This window comes from Emiliania huxleyi, assembly GCF_000372725.1.
Source record: "Emiliania huxleyi CCMP1516 unplaced genomic scaffold EMIHUscaffold_70, whole genome shotgun sequence".
Taxonomy (NCBI): Eukaryota; Haptophyta; order Isochrysidales; family Noelaerhabdaceae; genus Emiliania; species Emiliania huxleyi.
The window spans coordinates 181,042-202,485 of NW_005196755.1; the positions used below are offsets into that span (position 1 = coordinate 181,042).

Sequence of the window (21,444 nt, forward strand, 5' to 3'; positions counted from 1 at the left end):
CCAGGTTCCCCTTAACTGCAGAACGCCCCGTGCACCAGGTTCCCCTTAACTGCAGAACGCCCCCTCTACTCGGAGCTAGTGGACACGACACTAACTACTGATACGAGAATACATACCGCCCCCACGCAACTACTCGAAGATAATACGAGAATACACAGCTGCGAGACGCCTATAAAGAAACAGCGAGGTAAATTTCGGCGGCTATGATAAACCAAAAGTTGTCGTAAAACGCGGGCGAAAGCAAAGCAGAGGGCGGGCGCTTTCTGCCGCAGCGATGCCCGCAGCCTGTCGAGCAGCTTCCGCGGCGCCCATGCGCCGCAGGGTTGAACGACAGCCGCGCCTCTCGAGCCACCCGTGCCACGCGCGGCGACGCGCACCCTGCGCGCCAGTCGGCGCACTGGCAGTACTGCACCAGCCAGCACGGCGTGGAGCAATGCATCCAGGGCATTGTGTTGGGCGCCAGCCAGCACGCCTCAGCACAGAGCAAGAGCGCATGCTGCGCACCCTGGCGCAGCACCAGCTCGCCTCCAATCAGGCACTCTCACCACTGCACAGCCGCCCACGAGCGCCCGCAGCTGCACTGCTCAACGCTCAAGCTCAGGAGCCTCCCCTTGTTGTCGCAGCTTTGTGCAGTGCAGCGTGCGAGCAGCGCAGCGCCAGGCAGACCCGTGGCACGCCCGGGCGGCTGTGGGACGGAGGCCCGCCGAGCGAGTGCGAGCCGCATCGGCGGCCATGTCTCCCGCAGCCGCGAGCGAGCGGTGCAAAGAGGCAGCGTCGCGCATGCTTTTCCGTAACGGTTTCGTTCCTTCGTTGTTAGTTTTTTCGGCTTACTAGGTTGGGTATATACCGCAAACCCCATTTCGCCACGTCACGTAGTTGCCCGTGGTTAGCGCACGCCTCCGCAAACACATGAGCGAGTACCACGTTTTTCTTCTTTTCGGCCCCGGCCGTGTATGTCGAGCTATCCCATCGCCCGGCTCGCAGGCACGCCTGACGTGCCCGCCCAGCTACTCACCGGCCCACCGGAGCTGCCTCGGCTGGGCGGACCGGCAGAGCAAAGCCGACTGACTGGTCCGGCCGAGCTGGGCAGGATCACGGGTCCGCCCGAGCAAAGCCGGATTGCGGGTCCGCCTCCAGCGCCGGCGCCTGCAGCCTCATGCGCGGCGGCGACGACGCTCTTTGTTCCGACCTACGAGTGGCAGCAACTGCCGGACGAAGCGAGAGTTCCGGCCGGCCTCGAGATCTCCCTGCCACTGGACGGAGGCGTGAAGCAGGCGCGCATCCCCCGCCGGTGGCAGCTCAGAGTCTGGATCGATGGCCACGGTTTTTGGCGCACCGACGTCACCAGAGGCACCCCGGTGGGAGAGCTCCGGCGCTCCGCTGCGCAGCACATGCGGCAGCCAACGGAGGCAGTCGAGCTGCTGCTCGACGGCAGCGCCGTGCTGGACGAGGAGACCGTCGAGTCTGTTCGCCTCTTCTCGCGCAGGGACGTGGTCTCGGTCCGGGAGAGAGGGTGAAATGACTAGCGTGGTTCTTGTACCGACACATGAGTGACTGGAGGGGTCTACACACGCGTCTGCAAGGTAGTAGTCGGGCTGCTGTGCTATGTGCTATGTGTCTGTGAGTTGTGTCCCTAGAAGCCGGGCTGCGCCCCCAGAGGCGCTTTTCTAGTATCCCGAGGCGGTGCCTTGACGCCGATCTTTTCGGGTCTATGGCTTAAAAAAGAGATATTGGTGCTGCACTGTGCTGCGCCCCGCGCGTGTTCGGGCCGTGCATATGCTGCGATAGTCCACAGAAAGTCGATCGTTCGCACGACAGTTCAGGTTGCGCGATCGCTCTGTCAACTCCGCTGGACGCGGAACTCCGCGGGTTGCCTGCGGGCCGACCTCGGGTTGCCCCTCGACCTCTGCTGCCGAGACGCCTTCTTGCCGCCTCCCCGCCTCGGCCCCCCTCGCGGGGTCGCCGCCTCCTCAGCGATGGCCTCCTGGAAGGCCGTCGGCCGAGGAGCGGCGGCCGCGCCCTTCGGCAGCTTCGGCTCGACGATGGCGAGAACGAGGCGCGGCTTGCTGAGCGGGCCGAGCTCGACGGAGATGCGCACCTGATGAGCCACCGCTAGCTCTGAAGGAGGCACCCCTCTTGCCCAGGGCCGAGCTAGAGGCGCACCCGCACGCGGTCGAGCATACGGAGGCGGCACCCGCCCGCAGACAGCTCCTCCCGCTCCTTGTCGTAGCGGAAGGGGCTGGCGCCGCCCGGGGGGGCGAGGTGCGAGTAGCCTTCGAAGCCGTGCTCCGGCACCTGCCCACAGCTAGAGGTGTGAAGAGACGCCGTTCACAGCTAGAGGGCACCAGAACGGGCGCGGCACCTGTCCACAGGTGGGGGTGAGAGGAGACGCCGTTCACACCTCGTGCCACCCTCGCAGCCGTGCTGAGGCACGAGCAGCGTCACGCCCGACTCGGCCACGCGGACAACGTACGCGTCGCTCACCGTCGCCTGGGGGAGGGCAATGGGGGAGGCAAGCAGAAGAGGAGGGGGAGACCCGCGGCCGTGAGAAGCCGGGGGAGGCGCACTGGAAGGACACACAGGCATGCAAGGCTGGCCACTCGCGACGCAGAGCATCTCCCACATCTCCCCCTATCTCCCCCTAGCTCACCCTATCTCGCAATATCTCGCCCTATCTCGCCAGCTCCTCATATCTCCTCCCCATATCTCGCCAGGTCTCGCCAGGTCTCGCCATATCTCCCCAGATCTCGCCTGCTGGTCGCGGAAGTAAAGCATCGTGAAAAGCTCCGCCGAAGCGCGCTCCGCCTGAGGTGTGGGGAGATATGGGGAGTTAGGGGGAGTTAGGGGGAGATGTGGGGAGATGTGGGGAGATATGGGGAGATGTGGGGAGATGTGGGGAGATATGGGGAGTTAGGGGGAGTTAGGAGATGTGGGGAGATGTGGGGAGATGTGGGGAGATGTGGGGAGATGTGGGGAGAGCGGGGTCTGTTCTCCGCCTGCTGCGCCATCGAGTGGCGCTCGTTCAGCGAGTCGATCAGCTCATCCAGCTCGCCTGGTGCGGAGATGCGGGGAGATACGGGGAGACATGGGGAGACATGGGGAGACTTGGGAAAACCTGGGGAGATATGGGGAGATATGGGGAGATACGGATCTGTCGTCCAGCTCGCCTGAAGCTTCAAGGAGTGCGTCAAACGCGTCACTAGACCGCCTGCCCGCCGACCGGTTCGTGCTAAGCTCGCCGAGCCGCTCCGGCCACGCCGCCGCCTCCGACTCCACCGCCTCCTCCGACTCCACCGCCTCCTCCGACTGCGCCGCCTCCCACCCGATGGCGTGAGCCAGCAGCCGGTGCACCACCTGTTCACAGCTAGAGGTGTGAAGAGACGCTGCTCACGCCGCCGGTGCTCCAGCAGCCGGCGCCTCACCTGTGGGACATGTCTCGGACATGTCGAGGACATGTCGAGGACGCGTCCTGGAAGTGTCTCGTCAGCAGCCGGCGCACCACCGGGTCCGCATACCGCCGGATCGGCGAGAAAAAGTGTCTAGGAAGTGTCTCGGAAGTGTCTAGGAGGTGTCTAGGAGGTGTCTAGGAGGTGTCTAGGAAGTGTCTAGGAAGTGTCTCGGAAGTGTCTAGGAAGAGTCTGGGGAGCTTCACCTGGTCTGCGTACCGCCGGATCGGCGAGGTGAAGTGCGTGTACGTCGGCTCTGCAAGCCCGCTGTGCCTACGTGTCCCATACCTCCAGGGTATCGAATCCAGTGCGGGTTACCTCCCGTGGGCGGTGCGGTAGGGTGAGTCCGCTGTGCTTGCGTACTGAAGCCATATCTCCCCATATCTCCCATATCTCGGCGGTACCGCAGTGTCTACGTACTGAAGCCACCAACCTCAGGGCGGGAGAAGGCGGTGTTGTGCAGAGCACTCAGAGCACCGCGTGAACATGCGGGAGGCAAAGACAGAGAGGATAGCTCAATACGTCCGAATACCGCTGGTGTCGTCTCCTCTCGAGCGCTAGTGCGAAGGCACAAGACACGGCTTCCGCTTCTGGGCCTCGAGAGACCGAGAGATTACGGGGAGAGATGGGGAGAGATGGGGAGAGATTCCGCTTCTAGGCCGCGGCGCAGCCACTGCTCGCGAGGGACGGCGCCGGAGCGAAAGTACCTACGCGTCCCATACCTCCAGGGTACCGAATCCAGTGTGGGTTCGGCCCCGAGGGTGGTGCGGTAGCGAAAGCACTTTGCGGGCGCGATGCAGCGTGTCGAGATGAGGCGCACGAGGTGGTTGAAGTGCGGGTCGCCCGGCTTAGTGCAGGCGGAGAGGGAGGCGGCCAGCTCGTGCGCTCCTGCCCACGGCCGGGAGGTGTGAAGAGACGCTGTTCACACCGAGGGAGAGGGAGGCGGCCAGCTCGCGCGCGCCGCTCGCCCGGAAGGGCATCCCTTGCTGCTCGAGCGCGCGGGCGAGGGCGGCGAACTTTGACTCCTCCGGCTGCGGGTGGAGGCGGAGCAGCGCCGCCTCCGGCCACGCCTCGGCGACGCGCCTCGCGACGGCGCAGTTGGCGAGGACCTGCAGGCAGGCTCCGATCAGGGTGAGGAGGAGGGCGGGTGCCGGTGCCACCGCCGGGTGTCCGCAGCTGCAGAGGACCATGAACTCCTCAATGAGCGAGTGCGCCGCCTGCAGGAAGGTTCCGAGAAGCTTCCGAGAAGTCGACGGCCTCCTCGAGGCGCGAGGAGTGCGCCGCCTGCTGCTTGCGCAGCGCCATGCCGGTGGGAAGGCTCATCGGACCCGACGCGTCGCCCTCCTCGATCGGCGCGAGCTCAAACTTCACCTGAACAGTCACCGGCTGCTGCCGTCATCAACGGGCCATCTCTCCCCATACCCCCCCGCAATCTCCCCGTAATCTGCCGTCATCAACGGACCGCCCTTGATCGGCGCGAGCTCGAGCGGGGCGTCGGACGAGGCGGGGAAGAGTCTTGGAAGTGTCTAGAGAGTGTCTTGGAAGCGTCCAGGAAGTGTCTAGGGAGTGTCTAGGAAGGGTCTAGGAAGTGTCCAGGAAGTGAATAGGAGGTGTCTAGGGAGTGTCTAGGGAGTGTCTAGGGAGTGTCTAGGGAGTGGCCTCGGACGAGGCGAGGAAGAGCGCGCCGTTGGCCGCCCTCCTGTTCACAGCCAGAAGGTGTGAAGACGCGCTGCCACACGCCGAGGAAGAGAGCGCCGCTGGCCGCCCTCCTCCCTTTGAGCAGGACCGCCAGGCGGCCGAGCGTCTGCAGCGCGGCCGTGCGCGGCTCGGGGCAGCCCTCCCTCTCTAGCCGCTCCTGCGCGTCGGCGTAGGAGAGGGCTCCGGCGGAGCGGATCACGCTCTTCGCAAAAGTCGTGGAGAGGAGGTTTGCTCGCTCGTCCATGGTGAAGAGGGCCGAGAAGGCGAGCCGGTCGACGTGCGGGTGCAGCGAGCACAGGTCCTCCGACAGGCGCGGCGGGATCATGTTTGCCCGCGTGTTGACGAGGTAGAAGGTCTCGCCGCGCGAGGCTGCCTAATTACTAGTTGACTAATCGTCGATTAATAGTCACTTCATAGTTAATTAGGCGTCTCGCCGCGCGAGGCTGCCTCGCGGTCGAGCGCGCTGCCCGGCCGTATGAAGTGGCTCGCATCCGCAATGTGCACGCCAACCTCGAAGACGCCCGGCGAGAGAGTGCGCAAGTGAAGGGCGTCGTCGATGTCCACGCACCCGGGCGGGTCGATCGAGAAGATGTCGACGCCCGCGGCGTCGCGCAGGTCGAGGCGGCGCGCAATCTCGCGGGCGGAGATGCTCCAGTCGGCGGGCGGAAGGCACGCCTCCACCTCGTCCGAGAAGGGCTCGAGCCGCACGTCGCTCTCCACGAGCAGCGCCTCCGACTCCGCCGCCGCCGTCCCAGCCTCGCCCAGGACCCGCACCACCGTCGCCGACGGGTGCGTCTGCTCCACCTCCCAGCTGCCGACCTTCGCGGCGACTAGCTGGCCCGACCGGTGTCCACTTGACTGGTGTCCACTTGACTGGTGTCCACTTGACTGGTGTCCACCGGCGAGCTGTCCGGGCGAGCAGCTTGCCGACAGCTCAAACGGCGGGTAGCGGCCATCCCTTGGGAGGGCGAGTGGCGGAGAGGAAGACCAGCGGCCGCCCACCGGCTCCTCCTTGCCCGTGTGCAGGACGAGCAGCCGCTCCACCCGCCGCAGCAGCCCAACCACCTCGCTGCCCTCGCCCTCGCCCTCGCCCCTCCGCGTCGCTCCACCCTTGCCAACCTCGCCCGCCTCGGCCGCCTCGGCCGCCCCCCCCTTCCGCACCGCAACCTCATCGCCGTGCAGCGCCCGGTTGAGTGCCCTTCGGCCAAAGAGCGACACTGCCGGGGCCTGCCCGACGCCGCCCGCCACGAACGCATTCTGAGGGTTGCTGTATGTCACTTGCAGACGCCCCTTTGCCAGCTCGCCGCTCTCGAGGCCCTCCGCCAGCCCTGCCTCGGACAGGTAGGGCGCGTACGTCGGCCCGCCCAGCTCCGCCGAGCGGGCGTATAGCGGCCTCCGGGCGGACGCGATGCAGCCGGCGGGAGAGAGCGGCGTGACGACAAACGGGCTCTGCGCGCAGAGGGAGACCCACCCCACACCCGCCCACTCCACGTCCAGCGCGTGCCCGCCCATGAAGGAGTAGAGCCTGCTCGGGGCTGGAGGGCACACGGCAAGGTCAGCAGCGGCGAGGTCAGCAGCGGCGACACCAGCAGCGCCGCGCCACACGTCAGCGGCGTCGGTGGCGGCGTCGGCTCTTTCTCCGGCGGCTGGAGAGAGGACCATCCGCACTCCTCCGCCTCCAAACCACCTCGCCAGCAGACCCGCGCTGAGTTCCGCCAACTCCTGCTCCTCCTCGCCGCCACCGCCGCCCGGAAACACGACCTCGGCCCTCCCCAACACCTCTCCCCCGCCGCCACGGCCGCCGTCGCCCACCAGCTCGAGGACAGCCTTGCGGCCGACGCCGACCGGCACCCGCCGCCACGAGCCAGCCTCGACTGCTTCCGGGCGGGCGCTCAAGCGTGCAACCAGCGGAGCCAACGGCTGAGGCAGCAACACCGTGTCGCCCTCCGCCACTGCCGGCACCTTGACCTTCGAGCGCCCTCTCCCGCCCCCTCCTCTCCCGCCGCCGCCCCTACCGCCCCTCTCCGCCGCCGCCAGCCGCGGCAGCTGCTCGGCAAGAGCGCGAGCGAGGCCATACCTGCCATGATGAGCTCAACTAAACACAAGTGTGGTCGTGGCGCGTGGGCTGCAGTGCAGTGCAGTGCGGTGCAGTGCAGTGTAGGTTAGTGCGGTGTAGTGATGTGTAGAGTAGTGCAGTGTAGGGCAGTGATGTGTAGTTGTGCGGTTCGGTCTGTGCTGCCGTGCGCAGGTGTGCCATCGCGGGCGAGGCCCAGCCTGCCAGAGCGATCCGTCCCAACAACGACAACCTCGCTGTGCCCGCCCCGGGACGCCTGCGCCAGCACCTCCGCTGCGAGCGGCCGAGTGCTGCTCTCCTACAGGGAAGCTTCTGAGAAGGGTCCGAGAAGTGTCCGGCGCCTCTGTTGCGTGGCCGGTGAGCGCTGCTCTCCGCCGCCGTCGCAGAGACCCCAAAGGCGGAGGCGCACGATACGCCGGGTCGCCGCCGTTCGAACCGCCGCCGGAGCGACTCGAGCTCGCCCGGCGAGAGCTGCGGCAGCAGGTCAGCCTTGCACACGGCGAGAAGAACCGTCTCGGCGCCCGCCACCGCACGGGCAACCGCGGCGCACGAGGCGTCAAAGTTGGGGGGCGGATCGATCGCCGCGACGCAGAGCTTCCCAGTGACCCGACCGCGCGGCTGCAACGCAATAGCAGCTGGCGCGCCGGCGGCGACGCTCGACGGACCACTGGCTTGCGTGACTGGTGCCGGCGTTGGCGGCGAGAAGAGCGATTTCAGCCACTGCCAAGTTGACGACGTCGACAAGGCTGCGGCGGAGCCGGTGAGCGGACCACCACGACGTTGTTGCGCGACGGCGAGCCGGGACAGCGGCGACCGCTTGCTAGACCGCGCTAGCATCGTTTTTGGCGAGAAAGAAGAAAAACCTCGCTTTGCTGACTCCAGTCCGAGCCTGGCTGTTCTTCACCTTTCTACCTACCTACCTGCTGACTGCAAGCTCCAAGTGCGGACGGAAGCGCGTCGAGCGCAAAACTTCACACAAGATGGATAGTGCGAGTCGCAAAGTGCGTCTTTCTGCATTCTGGTTCCTGCTGATAAAGGGAGCGGACCCTGAGTTGAGGAAATCGAGGGACGCGACCCACCTCGCCACAGACGGTCCCGCGCCTCGCCGCTATGACGGCCGCACGACCGCAGGTCGTGTGCGTGCGGCCGTCTTTGTCCGGAGTGAAAAGTCCAACGCGCTCGTCGGTGGCGGCTTCCCTCAACCTGCGCCGCGCTCGGCGAACCTCGACAGCGCTTTCGGTGGCATGCAGCTCTTTGCGACAGAAGCCTGGAGAACAGCTCCTCTGCTGCTCACACACTCTGCACAGTTGACACAGCCTACTGTGCGGCTGCCACAGCTGTCACAGCGATGGGCTCGCCCTCACTGGCCCTCAGTCACTTGTGCTGCGGCTTGTGTGAGCGACACTGCTCGGCGACTGCCGGCACACTGTGAGACCATGGGTGTGAGGTTAAACCACGCTACCAGCGCTTGGTCACATCGGCCCCGAGGTCAGATCCTTCTACTCTGTTGATGACAAGACTTGTTTACTGGCTGGAGCCGAGCAGGAGGACCCAGCGCACAACCCCTGGTCAACTCAGGGTCCGCTCCCCGTACATCTCGGAACACAACGCACAGCCAGAGCTCATGGCGTGAGAAAGAGGAGAGCGGCCGCACACACGCAATTACACAGGCGCACACGAGTAAGGAACAAGTGGTGGGTCCCGTCCGCCACCCGCCACCCCCCCGCAAAGGCCAGCTCCGCTCGCGCACAGAGAGAGAAGAGAGGCTCGGGCCGGGGCGGGAGTCACAGAGTCCGGACGGCAGGAGGGCGCGCGGGTGAACCGCCCGCCCTCGCAAGGGGTCGAGCAGGGGAGGGCGGGGGCGGGGAGGGGGGGGGGGGGAGCTTCCCCCGCGGCCGACCTACGCGGGCGTGGGTGCCGCAACGCATGGGACGTGAGGCCGCCGCCGCGGCGAGGAAGAAGCGGCCTCGACGGCGGCGGAAGCGGTAGTGGAGGAGGCCCAAGAGGAAGAAGGGAGGAGGGAGGCCGAAGGAGGAGGAGGGAGGAAAAAGGAGGAGGCCGAAGGGGGAGGGAGAGGGGGGGGGGGGAAGGCGGTTCACCGCCCCCCGAACGCCTCGCGGTTGCTGCGCATGGCGCGACCCCGCACAGAGCCGGGCACGGGCTGGCCGAAAGGCGGCCCGTAAAGCTCCCCTCCTCCCGCCCCGCCCCACGCCCCCCCTCCTCCCGGCCCGCCTCGCCCTCGCCCCCTGCCAGCCCCGCCAGCCCCGAGCTGCCCCCTCATCCTCTGCTGCCCGGCCCCTCCGTACGCGGCTTGGCCGTACGGCTCCGAGTAGTACTGCTCGCTCGGCAAACCGACCTGACACGGAGGGGGGGGAAGGACGGGGGGGGGGAAGACGGGTCAAGGACGGCAAAGGGACCGCTCTTGTACGGCGGTCGTGCAGCTGCAGCCGAGAGCAGAGCGGGGAAGAAGACAATTGGGTGCGGGCGCCGCGCGTCCGGCATCTAGGGGCAAGCCGACCGCCCCCGCGCTTTGCTCCAGCTCGAGCGCCTTGGACGCGTCCTCCGCTGCCGCCTGAGCGGACGCCTCAGCCCGCTGCCTCGCCTCCGCCGCCTGCCGACGCGAATCAGGTAGTTAGCTCAGCAGTAATTTAGGAGTCCAGCTGCCTCGCCCCCGCCGCCTGCTGGCGCAGCCGAGCCCCCTCCTCCTCCCTTGCCTTGGCATCCTCCTCCTCCGCCGCCGCCGCCGCCGCCGCCGCAGCCGCCTCTTGCTCCGCCTTCTGGGCCGCCTCCTCGGCCGCCTCCACCGCCGCCTTGGCCGCCTCCGCTCTCAGCCTCGCCGCCTCCGCTACCTCCGCCTGAGTCCAGCCTTGCGACGCAGGCTCCTAGGCGCAGACATGTCTCGGACGTGTCAGCGCACACGGCGTGCACGGGGCCGGGGCCGACGTGCGAGGCGTTCGCCGGCTGCCCCTCGACGCGAGCCGGGTACGGGCCGCCTATCGGACATGTCTCGGACATGTCTCGGACGTGTCTCGGACTGTCTCGGTCGTGGGCATGTCCGAAAGTTTGCCCCCGCCTTGGTACTCTGCATCGGTGGGGAAGGCGCCGCCCCAGGGGTAGGGGCCGGGCGCGGGGTAGGGGCCGCCGCCAAAGGGCGGCGGCATCCCGTACGGGCCGTACGCCTCGGGGCCAAAGAACGGCGGGCCGCCGCGCGGGCCGCCAAACTCGCCGCGCCTCGCTCGCCGAAGGTCCGAGTTGCGGCTCGCGCGGTACGCCTGGCCGGAGTACTCGCCCCAGCGGCCGCGGCCGCCGTTGGAACCGCTGGGCACCGGCCGGGGGATCCGCCCGAGGCCGCTGTACGTCCTTCCGCCGGGGCCCATCTGCATCGCCGGAGCGCCGGCCCGCAGCTGGGGCGCCGCGAGCAGCCCCAAGAGGACCATCACGCTGTGGGTTGGTCTGTGGGGGAGGAGAGGGCGGCGGGATGAGCCCAGTGAGCGGTGTGTGTGCCGGGAGGGCAGGGCGGAAGGCCAGCCACATTGTTGAGAACGTTTTGGCACACACGCGAAGCATGAAAAAGAATTTAAACAAAACAACTCTCTCTCACAGCCTGGAGAGACGGATAGCGCACCACACACCTCTCCTTAAAATCCCTGTGTGGTGGCGGCGTGCCGTCCTCCCATCCCTCCCTTGGGTTGTCTGTTTTCTTTCTTTCTTTCTTTAGCCTGGAGAGAACGACGAGAGTGGGACGGCCGCGAGGTGGCATGAAGGTTGCAGCGAGAATCGGCGAGAGACTGCGAAAAGAGATAGGAAGAGGCAGACTCCCTAGGGTGGGCGACGGCTAGCGCATCACACTCCTCTCCTTAAAATCCCTGTGTGGTGGCGGCGTGCCGTCCTCCCATCCCTCCCTTGGGTTGTCTGTTTTCTTTCTTTCTTTAGCACACAGGCTCGACACAGGTGCGAACTGGCGCGTGCTAGTACTATCACCGGCACACCACCGGAGCCGCCTAAGCGACTCCGTTAAGAACGGCAATGCACTTAGCTCCGTGCACAATGCCGCTGTCCCCGCACGCTAGCTCGTTCACCGTCTGCCACGCCACGGCGGTGTGGAGAACGACAGACAAGCGCTGCATCTGCAGCCCGTGCCAGTTCTTGGTGGTCCATGTGACCTCATCGAGGTGCTGAGCGTGCGAAAGTTTGTTGAGAATTTAAATACAAGAACTCTCTCTCACAGCGCACAGGCAGAAGAGAACGACGCGACAGAGGCTTCAGGCTGGAGAGAGAGAGAGAGAGAGAGAGAGAGTCAGTCGGTCAATCAGTCGGTCAGTGGCGAGCAGAGTGAGGAAGTTCAGATGGAAGTGGAGAGGGGAGGCGATAGCGAGGCAGCGGGGAACGGTGGGCGGAGTGGGATCGATGGAACGGAGTCGAGAGGCGACATGGTGGGAGGAGGGAGCTATGCTGAGGAGGACGACGAGCTTATGCTGGAGTACATGGGGAACGAGGGCGTGGGCGACGAGGAGATCGACAGGTTCATGGGGTGGACGACGGTGGATTCTCGAAGCGAGAGTTTGCAGCAAGCTAGGAGGGCAGGGCCAAGCGTGGAGAGACGGACTGGGGTGGAGGAGCGAGGAAGTGCCGGACGAGGAATGGTGGCAAAGAAGAGGGAGCGAGACAACAAGTATGCTGCGGTGAGGGACAAAGAACGCGAGGGTGGACGGTCGGGTGGAGGTGGAGGATCAGGTATGGACAAATAAGGTGAACTACGAGGTAATGGGCGTGGTGAAGTACGAGGACTGGGGGGGGAGGGGGTTCGATCAGGCGACGGAGGACTGTGGGCCATCGCGGGAACGGACCCGCCCGGAGGGCGCGTTCGGTAGATCCGGATGGTCTTCACACCGGTGGGTGGCACCGAGGCGTCGTGGGGACGCTCTTCTGTTCAGTCGACGCTCGTCGTCCACTGAAAACTCAGTGGTTGTCACCACTTTGTATTCTTTAATATTAACCTTGCGAACTCGTCCCCCCCGGCAGGGCTATGCAACTGTGACCAGTGTGTGCTGTCTACGCCTGAACCAGGTGTCAAATCTGCCGATGCGTGACCTGTGCGTGGGCTGCTCTGTGAGGGGTCCAGGCGTAGTCCGACGGGTAGGGGGTCTGTGCCCGGGCGGTGTCCGGTGCGGAGTCTCTCTCTGATCCTGCCTGGGATGTTGGGTGCGAGGTGTGGCGGCTTCGATCCCAAGGGGGGGAGCTGATCCCACTCGGTAACCAACTCTCAGGGGCAGTAGGTGGGCGAGCTTCAAGCGCGCTCATCTCGATCGTCAAGGCGTCGCTACGCGCGGTCTTCCGCGGGGGGAGCTTCGTCGACGGGTGCGGGACCGCGGCGCAGACAGTGCTGCGGCGATGCCTCCGGCTGCTGCGGAGAGTGGCTTGCTGCTCGCTGCGATGGCGAAGAACTCGTCTCGTCACACGCCAAGGGCTTATGCTCTGTCGAGACGTGAGGCGTATGCGCCCAGGAGGGGAGGGCGCATGCGTAACGACGCTGCTAGAGATGCCTTTCGGGGCCCAGAGATAAAACTTCTGATGCCATGCGTGACCTAGTAGTGTCCCCAGCTATGGGCGTGTCCACGTTGGAGCCAGGTGTGGTGTGGACGCGAGAATAGCTCCGCCGTTCATGGAGGCAACCGATGCGAGTCGACTGGTGTGTGTCGTCGTGGTTTCGTATCAAGAATTCTCTCTCTCTTCAGGCTGGTGCTCACGAAAAGGAATCGACGCGATGTGCAAAGCATACAAGAAGGGGAGAAGGAAGAGGAGAGACGCCGGTGAGGACGAAGCAGAGACTAGCGCAGACGAGAGCAGGGCAGACCCGGGGACTGGGGAGCCGGAGCAGACGGCATCGGCCTCCAGGGAACGTTGGGAAGAGGCACGAGGAGGGCGGCGACCTCGACCGGACTATGGAGGACCCATCGCCAGACGACGCAGGGCAGAAGACGGTGAGGCGGAGCAGACGCGCAGGGCGAGACGAGGGAGGGAGCAGGACTTTGCGGAGATCAGCAGGAGGATGTACGAAGAGATTAGGAGCAGCAGGGACCCGAGCAGGGACCATGTCGAAGACGGTTAGTGCTAGTTAGTCCCCCATCGCCCATCGGGAGGACGACCCCCGCTAGTCGCCGACCACACCCACAAAGAACCCTGCACAAAGATCGCAAGGGCGGGGACTCCTTTTTACCCACCTCACAGTAGAGAGTTTTCCGTTTTTATTTATTTATCACGAACCCTGCTCACTTCCGCACCGTGTCTGGGTGCTAGAGTGCCTTCGGGGGAGGTGTGGAGTCGTGTGTGTCTCGTGAGTCGCTCGATCTTTGTGATACGTACAATGGTCTCCACAGGAAAAGGCGATCCTCGCACTCGCTTAGACACGCCCTTCCTCCCACGCAGGATGTCCGTCACTGCCGCGGGCCTCCTCTCCATGATCTCTCTTCGCCTTTGCGCGCGGACGCCGCTGTCCCTCTCCTCCTCAGTAGTTCGTTTAGCCACTCCCGATTCTTGGGCGCGCGGGCGACTTGGAGCGCCGCGAGTGCGCAGACTTGGGGCGCGATCGCGAAGGCGAGGGATCCCGAGGGTTTGCCTCAAACGCCGTCAGTCTGCCCCGGGCCATGTTCTCTTGCTGGATCCGCATGGTGTTTGCGACGCGCTTCTTGAAGGTGGGCATGATCCGCGCCACCTCCGGGTCCTTGGCAAGGTTGTGGTGCAACGCGTGGTGGATTCCGTGCGAGTTCCACTCCTCCACGCCGGCCAGGACCTATTCGCCCCGGCATTCGTAAGAACGCAGTTCAGGGCGGAGGACCCTCAACCCTGACCAGCACCGTCGGCTCAGCGGCAAAGCACCCGCCCACGCCCTCCAGAGCTTCCAAGATGGCGCCGGTGATCATGCTCGCACCTCCGTCGCGCGGCCGGCTCGTCGGCTCCGTGGCCCGCTCCAGCGGCGTCTCACGCGCCAGCTCATCCTCGTCTGGGTGCGAGACGAGGACCCGCACGAGCGCCACCTGCTGGACAGCACGAGGTGCGTAGGTACTCTCTCCCTCCTCGTCGACGAGGGCCGCCGCAGCGCCACCGTCTGCTCCTTGCGCCGGTTGGAGATGCATTGCGCTATCCGCAGGTCGAGGCACGGGTGCAGGTACATCAGCTCGCTGCGAATCACGTGCGCAAGGGCCGGCGACGACTCCATGAAGCTGAGATGGGAGCACGAGGCGAGCGTGAGGGTTGGCGGGAAGGGTGCGCCTGTATGCGGCGGCGGCGGCGGCTACTCGCCTCCCAAATTCATCCGAGAGGAACTGGAACAGGAGTTGCTGCTCGCAGCCTGGCTTTAGTGGCACCGAGATCATGAGGCACGGCAGCGGCCCATCCGAAGGCCCCGCCTGCCCGCGCATCTCCCATACCACCTGCGGTGGAGAGAGGTGAAGAGTTCACATTGGGGGCCTGGGGCGTGTGTGGTCGAAGGGAGCTGAAGAGAGGTCTCGGCCGAGTTGGGGAGGCCGCTGTCCCCGCTTCTCGCTGCAACCTTCATGCCACCTCGCGGTCGTCCCACTCTCGTCGTTCTCTCCCTTGTCATTTCCTCCTCTGTCGCGTCGTTCTCTTCTGCCTCGTCCTGTGACGCCGCCGCCTGCCGGTCCCTTGTTCTCGCGGTTTCTTTTGCCTTTCGGCGCAACTCCGTCCTCCTCGCGGCGTATCCTGGCCCCTCGAGTCTATCGAGCTCCCCTCGCGCAAGGACCACATTTCTGACTCCCACTCCGATCATTTGCCTCCAAGTCATGTCGTTGCTCAGGTCCACTCTCTCTTCGAACACTCGTGCCTCTACGGATGATGCCGGCGCTGGGGTCCCCTACCGACCCTATCCAGAGGACCAGAGCTCAAGAACTCGGAGTTCTTGCAAATTTGCCGCTCCCTCGCAGCCAAACCGCCACATTGACCCCGACCGTCGCTCTCTGGGTGCGCGCGCGCGCGACGCTTGCGCAGCCAGCCCTCGGACCAGAGCTGCCGCGCCCCGCGCCACCGCCGCCCCTTCTCGCCATCCACGCACCGCGACACTGCCGGCATCGCCCGCAACACTGTTGGCGCCGCCCGCCGCTCTCGCCGACTCACGCCGCTCTGCCCCGTACCGTCGCACCAGGCGGCTATCTCCGCCGATGGCCGACCTCGACGACCTCTTCCTCGACGAGGAGCCCGCGCCCTCGCTCGCCGCCCCCCGCAAGGGCCGCCTGCAGAAGGGCCGCGCCGCGTCGCCCGAGAACAAGCCGCCGCAGCGCAAGAAGGAGAAGCTCGGCCGCAAGCGGCCGGCGGCGGCGGCGCGCTCGAAGTCGGGCTCGGACTCGGACGCGCCGATCGCCGCGCCGAGCGCCAACCCGAAGAAGAAGAAGCCCCGCCCTCCTCCGCCGAGCGTGTCGGCGACGTCCGGCTCCGAGAGCTCCGCCGACGAAGAGGGAGCTGTCGCGCGCATCACGGCGAGGGCGAGCCCGGCGCAGCGCGCGGCGCGGCGCGCGGCGCGCTCGTCGGGCGCCGCCGCCGAGCGGGGCGGCGGAGGCTGCTACTCGGACGGGCTGAGCGGCAGCGGAAGCGGCAGCGAGGAGGCGTCGGGCTCGGACTCTGACTCGGACTACGGCGGAAAGAAGAAGAAGAAGAAGAAGGGGGGCGGCGGGGGCAAGGGGGAGGGGAAGGGGCGCGGCGCGAAGGCGGCGCGCCACTCGCTCCTCTCCGAGTCCGACGGGGACGGCGGCGTCGGCCCAAAGCCCGAGAAGCCCGCGCTGAAGCGACTCGCAGCGCAGTACTCGGACCGGCCGGCGCGCGAGGTGAACCAGCAGCAGCTGCGCTCGGTCGACTTCCTCGTGGTCGGGTCGATGGGCAAGCGGTCCTCGTGGAAGCTCCCCATCCGCGAGCTCGGCAACAAGTACAACGTCGAGCTGCTCGCGAAGGCGCGCAAGGTTGTGCGCGCCGACGCCGACGGGAGCAAGAAGGCCTCCTTCCCTATCCCGGACGGCACCGCCGCCAAGGTCGAGCACCTCTGGCGCGAGGCCAAGCAGTGGCACCGCTGGTGCCGCACGCAGGCGCCGCTCTCGCACACCGCCCGGCCGGCCTCCAAGGCAAAGGCCGCGGCGGCGCCGCCCGCCAAGCGCGTCAAGGCAAGCATGTCCGCGCCGGCGCGCAGCGAGAGCGAGAGCAGCAGCGACGCGCCGATCGGCGGCGGCGGCGCTTCGGGCAAAGCGGGGCTGCGGCAGAGCAAGGGCGGCGGCGCGGCGGCCGGCGGCGGCGGCGACGAGGAGAGCGGCGGCGGCAGCGACGTTCCGATTGGCGGAGGAAGGCCGATGGCGGCGCGGCGGGCGGCGGCCGGGTCCCCGGGGCTCCGGTCGGCGGCGGCGCGCGGCGCGGAGAGCGGCGGCGAGGCGGAGGAGGAGGACGCGGACTACGTCGACGGCGAGAGCGACGGCGGCGGCGGCGGGGTCGGGCGCGGCAGCGACGAGGAGGCGGAGTACCTGGCGGAGATCGAGGAGCAGCATGCAAAGGCCAAGGTCAAGGACCGCTTTTGGCGGCGCGACGCCGACTTCATCGCCGACGACGACGAGGAGGAGGAGGGGGAGGGGGAGGAGGAGGAGGGCGGCGGGGGCTACGACGACGAGGCGCTCGAGGAGGGCCAGCGAGGGCCGAGGGCCGCCGAGCTTCCGCTGCACGTTCGCCGGCTCGACGACGCGGACCTTGACCGGATGCAGTCGGAGACGCAGCGGCTGCTGCGGCAAGACGAGGCAAAGCTGGCGGGCCACAGCGAGAAGGCGATCCAGAAGAACCACCTGCTCGCCTCCATCCAGCGGCGCAGGGTGGAGGTTGCAGTGGAGAGGGCGGCCAAGGTTGGCTTCGAGGCGGACGAGGACGACGTTGCGGAGGGAGGCGGGCTTGCGGCGGTGACGGCGCCGAGCAATGAATGGGTTGGCAGTGAGGCGTTGGTCATGAATAGGCGGGCTTGCGGCGGTGACGGCGCCGGCGAGGCTGTCGTGCAGCCACTGCACAAAGGCGCTCACGTCCAAGGACGATCCGGCGCAGTGCCTAGACTCCTCCTAGACACCTCCTAGTCACTTCCTGGACACTTCCTAGACACCTCCTAGACACTTCCTAGACACTTCCTAGACACCCCTTAGACACTTCCTAGCCACTTCCTGGACACTCCCTGGACACTCCCTAGACACTCCCTAGACACACATCCGATGCAGTGCCCGGCGGCGCGCGTTCCCTTCTCCATTCTCAATGACTAGTGGCTGGTGAGGCACGTGTTGCGTCACAGGTGCAGTGCCCGGAGACGCGCTCCCTCTACTGCTCCACCCTCTGCTTCCGCATGAAGAGCGAGGCGGCGGCCGCCGTGGCCAAAAACACGGCGGCAGCGGCGGGCGCAGCGGCAGAGGAGGCGGCGGCGGAGGCGGCGGCGGCGGAGGCGGCGGGCGGAGGCGGCGGCGAGGGCGACGAGGAGGACGAGGACTTGGTGGTGCTTCCGTCGGGGGCGACGCCCAAGGCGGACCGGTCCAAGGCCTTCCTTCCTAGACGCTTCCTAGACACTTCCTAGACACTTCCTAGACGCTTTCTAGACACTTTCTAGACACTTCCTAGACACTCCCTAGACGCTTCCTAGACACTTCCTAGCCCAAGGCAGGCCGGTCCAAGGCCCGCCCTCAAGAAGAAGAAGATCCGGCGCAGTGCCTCAACCCTTCCTAGACACTTCCTAGACACTTCCTAGACACTTCCTAGGCCGCCCTCAAGAAGATGATCGGCGCTGAGGGCGTCAAGGCGCGGGCGGGTGCGGCGCGGCGCGGATCCCTGCTCACGCGGCTGCGCGTCTCGGTCCGACCCCCAACCCCCCCCACCCCACCCCACCCCCGCCCCCGCCCCCCGCCGCCAACACACACACACACACACACACACACACACACACACACACACACACACACACACACACACACACACACACATTGGCGATGACCTGGCCTAGGCCGTCACCGCCACGCGCGAGGAGGCGCGCAGCTCGGGGCGGTACCTCGAGGCGAGCCAGGAGGAGGGGGGGCTGTCGTTCGACACGCAGCAGGAGGCGGAGGGCGAGGAGGAGGAGGAGGAGGAGGCGGCGGCGGCGGCGGCCGAGGGGGCGGTGTGGGTTGCGGGCGGCGGAGGAGCGTTCGACACGCAGCAGGAGGGCGAGGAGGAGGGCGAGGAGGGCGAGGAGGGCGGCGGCCAGGGCGGCGGCGAGGGCGGCGAGGGCGGCGAGGGCGGCGGCGCCGAGGCGGCGGGGGGCGAGGCGGCGGGGGGCGAGGCGGTGGCGGGGAGCGGCGGGGAGGGAGTGTGCACCCCTCAGGCCACCTTCAGCACCCAGGAGGCGGGCGAGGAGGGGGAGGCGCCGGGGGGGGGCGAGGAAGAGGCGAAGGCTGAGTTCCTCGCAGCTCAGGCGGCAGCGCAGGCCGAGGCGGAAGCTGCGGCGGCCGCCACGACGGCGCGTGCGTGTGCGGCGAGAAGACGCCAGCCGCCCGGCCCGCTGCTCTCACCGCGAGAGCCAAGTTTGGTTCGTCAGGCGCGATTGTGCGGCAAGACCTTCAGCCGGAAGCCGCAGCAGGCCAAGCTCAGCTTCGGGGTGGCTGGAGGCGGGGCCGCGCGCGCCGCGGCGGAGGCGGCGGAGGCGGCGGAGGAGGCGGAGGAGGGCGAGGGGCGGCATGCGGCGGTGCCATTCCCCGCGTTTGGTAGGGGAAGGCGGGGGGGGGTCGAGGAGGAGGGGAGCTAACACGGTCCGCTGTATGCGGACTAGGCGCTTCCTGCGCCGGTGGAGGAGGCGCTTGCGGAGGCGGAGGAGGCGGCGGAGGCGGCGGAGGAGCAGGCGGAGGCGGCGCGTTCGGCGGTGGAGGCGGAGGCGGCGGAGGCGGGCGCGGAGATGGGCGAGGCGGCGGACGGCGGCGCGACGCTGATCTGCGAGGCGGCCGGGGAAGCAGGGGCGGAGGAGGAGGCAGAGGAGGAGGCGGCGGAGGAGGAGGAGGAAACACTGCAGCGCGCGCTCATGCGTCGGACGAGGCAGAACGGCGGCGGCGGCGGCGGCGGCGCGGAGGCGCTGGTGGCGGCGGAGGCGGCGGAGGCGGCGGCGAGCGAGGCCGAGGCCGAGGAGGAGGGGGAGGGGGAGGAGGAGGAGGATGTGGTGGAGGAGGAGGAGGAGGAGCTGGAGGAGGACGGCCGGTCGGAGGGCGCCGACTCGATCCAGTGAGTCACTTCTGAGGAGAGAAAGGGTGAGCTGATAGGACGGCCGGTCGGAGGGCGGGGACTCGATCGACGATTTCATCGCGTCAGACGACGAGGCGGAGGAGGAGGTGGAGGAGTGGCTGGCGAGGGCGTGATCGTCACGTGAGAATGGCTCGAGTAGGCGGAGGACGAGATCATCGCGCGCGCGACGGCGGAGGCGGAGGCGGAGGATCTGGACGACGGCGACGACATGTTCGACGACACGTCGCGCAAGGTCAGAGGGGCAAGGAGCAAGGAGGGGCCTAGCTGCGCCTCCGTGCCTGAGAGAGGTCTGGACTGGGACTCCAGGTCAAAGAGCGGATCAAGGAGAAGCTCGGCGGCGGCTGGGTCGTCGGGGACCGGTATCTACCACACCACCCACGGGGCTGAACCCCCACTGGATTCGATACCCTGGAGGTATGGTACTAGGTCGGCGCCGCTGCTCGACTTTTCTCCGGACAAGGCTGCCGTCGACAAGGAGGCGCTCCGTCGCGAGCTGCGCCGCAAGCGCGACCGCGGCGCCGAGGTCGGCGGCGTACGTCCTGCGGCCGACACTTCGTGAGCTGTGTCTGTCATATGGGGCTGATGTCTCGAGTAGGCTGCGCAGTATGTCCTGCGGCGCGAGGAGTCGCTCCCGTCCGTCGGGGGCCTCTTCGGAGGAGGCGAGAGACAGCCGGGAGACAGCCGGGAGACAGCCGGGAGACAGCCGGGAGACAGCCGGGAGACAGCAGAGATACAGCCGAGGTCTAGTCTAGCCGAGGTCTAGCCGAGATGCAGCCTCCGCCGGGGTCCGCTCCGCCGCGAGTGCTCCTCGCGCCTCGTTCTCTCTCTCGACTCACTCGGCCGTCCCTTCCCCCGCCCCTTCCCCCCCACCAGGCCGCTCCACCCCGAGCCTGGCCGGCATGGTCGCCCGCCAGCCGGCGTCTTCGGCGGCGCCCGCAGCCGACCCGCCCGCCGCCAGCGAGCCGCCGGCCTCGCGCGGCGCTCTGGCCGTCCGGCAGGGCGGAGGCTCGCGGAGGAGGACCTGCTTCACGCGCACTCGACCAATCCGTTAGGCATCAAGTTCTTCGGCAGGGCAGCGGCGCCCGCCCCCGCGCCGCCGCCCGTCACGGAAGCCGCCGCGCCCGCGCCAAAGCGCTTCCGGTCCTCCTCGTCCGCCGCCTCGAGCGTCGGCGGCTCCAGTGCGACTGTGGTGCCGTATAGATGAGCAGTGGAGAGCGGCAACCCAACTGGCGCCCCGGCTACTGCAGCTATCTCATCTACACCACACACCATCGCTCCCCGCCTGCACACACACACACACACACACACACAGAGAGAGAGAGAGAGAGAGAGAGAGAGAGAGAGAGAGAGCGAAGAGGCTCGACGCGCAGTCTGGCTAGCGCACCGGAGCAGCACCAAGACTCGACACACACGAGGCTCTCCGCCGAGCGGGGGCTCAAAGCCCCACCCTGAGCGTAGGTGCCGGCGCCGCGCCGCGCAAACTCGTTCGCCTCGTCCGCCGGCGCCCAGCCGGACAAGGCGGGCCTGCTCAAGGAGCTCGGAGGCGCGTCGGGGGGCGGCGCGGCCGGCGGCACCGCCTTCGTCTTCCGGAACGAGTCGTCGCAACTCACCTCTGACGCCCCGCCGTTCGGTGCCGGCGCGGGGAGCGACCGCTCAGGCCGCGCCGCCGGCCCGCGCGCTGCGGCGGCGCCCGGCGGCGGCGGTGGAGGCGGAAGTTTGCTGGGCCGGATCCTCGGCAAGGCAAAGAACTGGAGCAAGGCGTGAGGCGGTCGCGCCGCGTGGCTGCTTGACGTGGCAGAGTGGCGGGGGGGGGGGGGGGAGGGAGGGGGGGTACATGGTGAGCGGGGCGTCTCCGCTGCGCGCTGGGCACTGCGGTAAAGCAAAACGGTCCTGTTCCCGGGCATTAACATTATATTCCGCCACCACGGCGGCGCGCGCGCCTTATCC

At 67.4% G+C, this 21,444-nt stretch overlaps 4 protein-coding genes across 4 annotated transcripts; 2 read left to right on the forward strand and 2 right to left on the reverse strand.

Annotated features, from left to right (window-relative positions):
• Nucleotides 1-732: 732 nt before the first annotated feature.
• EMIHUDRAFT_216593 (hypothetical protein) lies at nucleotides 733-1,517 on the forward strand (the record flags this gene model as incomplete). Its single annotated transcript, XM_005761607.1, has 2 exons — nucleotides 733-796; nucleotides 985-1,517. 2 exons carry the CDS (start codon nucleotides 733-735, stop codon nucleotides 1,515-1,517), a joined length of 597 nt encoding a protein of 198 aa, XP_005761664.1.
• A 191-nt stretch (nucleotides 1,518-1,708) lies between these two features.
• EMIHUDRAFT_452876 (hypothetical protein) lies at nucleotides 1,709-8,055 on the reverse strand (the record flags this gene model as incomplete). The annotated part of the gene is made up of 14 exons (XM_005761608.1): nucleotides 1,709-2,098; nucleotides 2,164-2,295; nucleotides 2,434-2,490; nucleotides 3,653-3,719; nucleotides 4,229-4,334; nucleotides 4,375-4,555; nucleotides 4,634-4,663; nucleotides 4,701-4,817; nucleotides 5,173-5,517; nucleotides 5,655-6,155; nucleotides 6,306-6,669; nucleotides 6,832-7,064; nucleotides 7,451-7,516; nucleotides 7,609-8,055. The coding sequence occupies 14 exons, from the start codon at nucleotides 8,053-8,055 to the stop codon at nucleotides 1,841-1,843; spliced, it is 2,904 nt and encodes a 967-aa protein (XP_005761665.1). The 3' UTR covers nucleotides 1,709-1,840.
• Nucleotides 8,056-8,870: 815 nt separating this feature from the next.
• EMIHUDRAFT_438103 (hypothetical protein) lies at nucleotides 8,871-9,776 on the reverse strand (the record flags this gene model as incomplete). The annotated part of the gene is made up of 3 exons (XM_005761609.1): nucleotides 8,871-9,264; nucleotides 9,290-9,574; nucleotides 9,737-9,776. Coding segments are annotated over 3 exons (471 nt in total), but the record flags the coding sequence as incomplete, so codon positions are not given.
• A 5,616-nt stretch (nucleotides 9,777-15,392) lies between these two features.
• On the forward strand, nucleotides 15,393-21,261 carry EMIHUDRAFT_105623 (hypothetical protein; the record flags this gene model as incomplete). Its single annotated transcript, XM_005761610.1, has 13 exons — nucleotides 15,393-17,156; nucleotides 17,534-17,731; nucleotides 17,992-18,084; nucleotides 18,233-18,550; nucleotides 18,803-18,949; nucleotides 19,034-19,414; nucleotides 19,515-19,583; nucleotides 19,637-19,729; nucleotides 19,804-19,856; nucleotides 19,924-20,020; nucleotides 20,093-20,130; nucleotides 20,371-20,686; nucleotides 20,956-21,261. 13 exons carry the CDS (start codon nucleotides 15,393-15,395, stop codon nucleotides 21,259-21,261), a joined length of 3,873 nt encoding a protein of 1,290 aa, XP_005761667.1.
• Nucleotides 21,262-21,444: the final 183 nt, after the last annotated feature.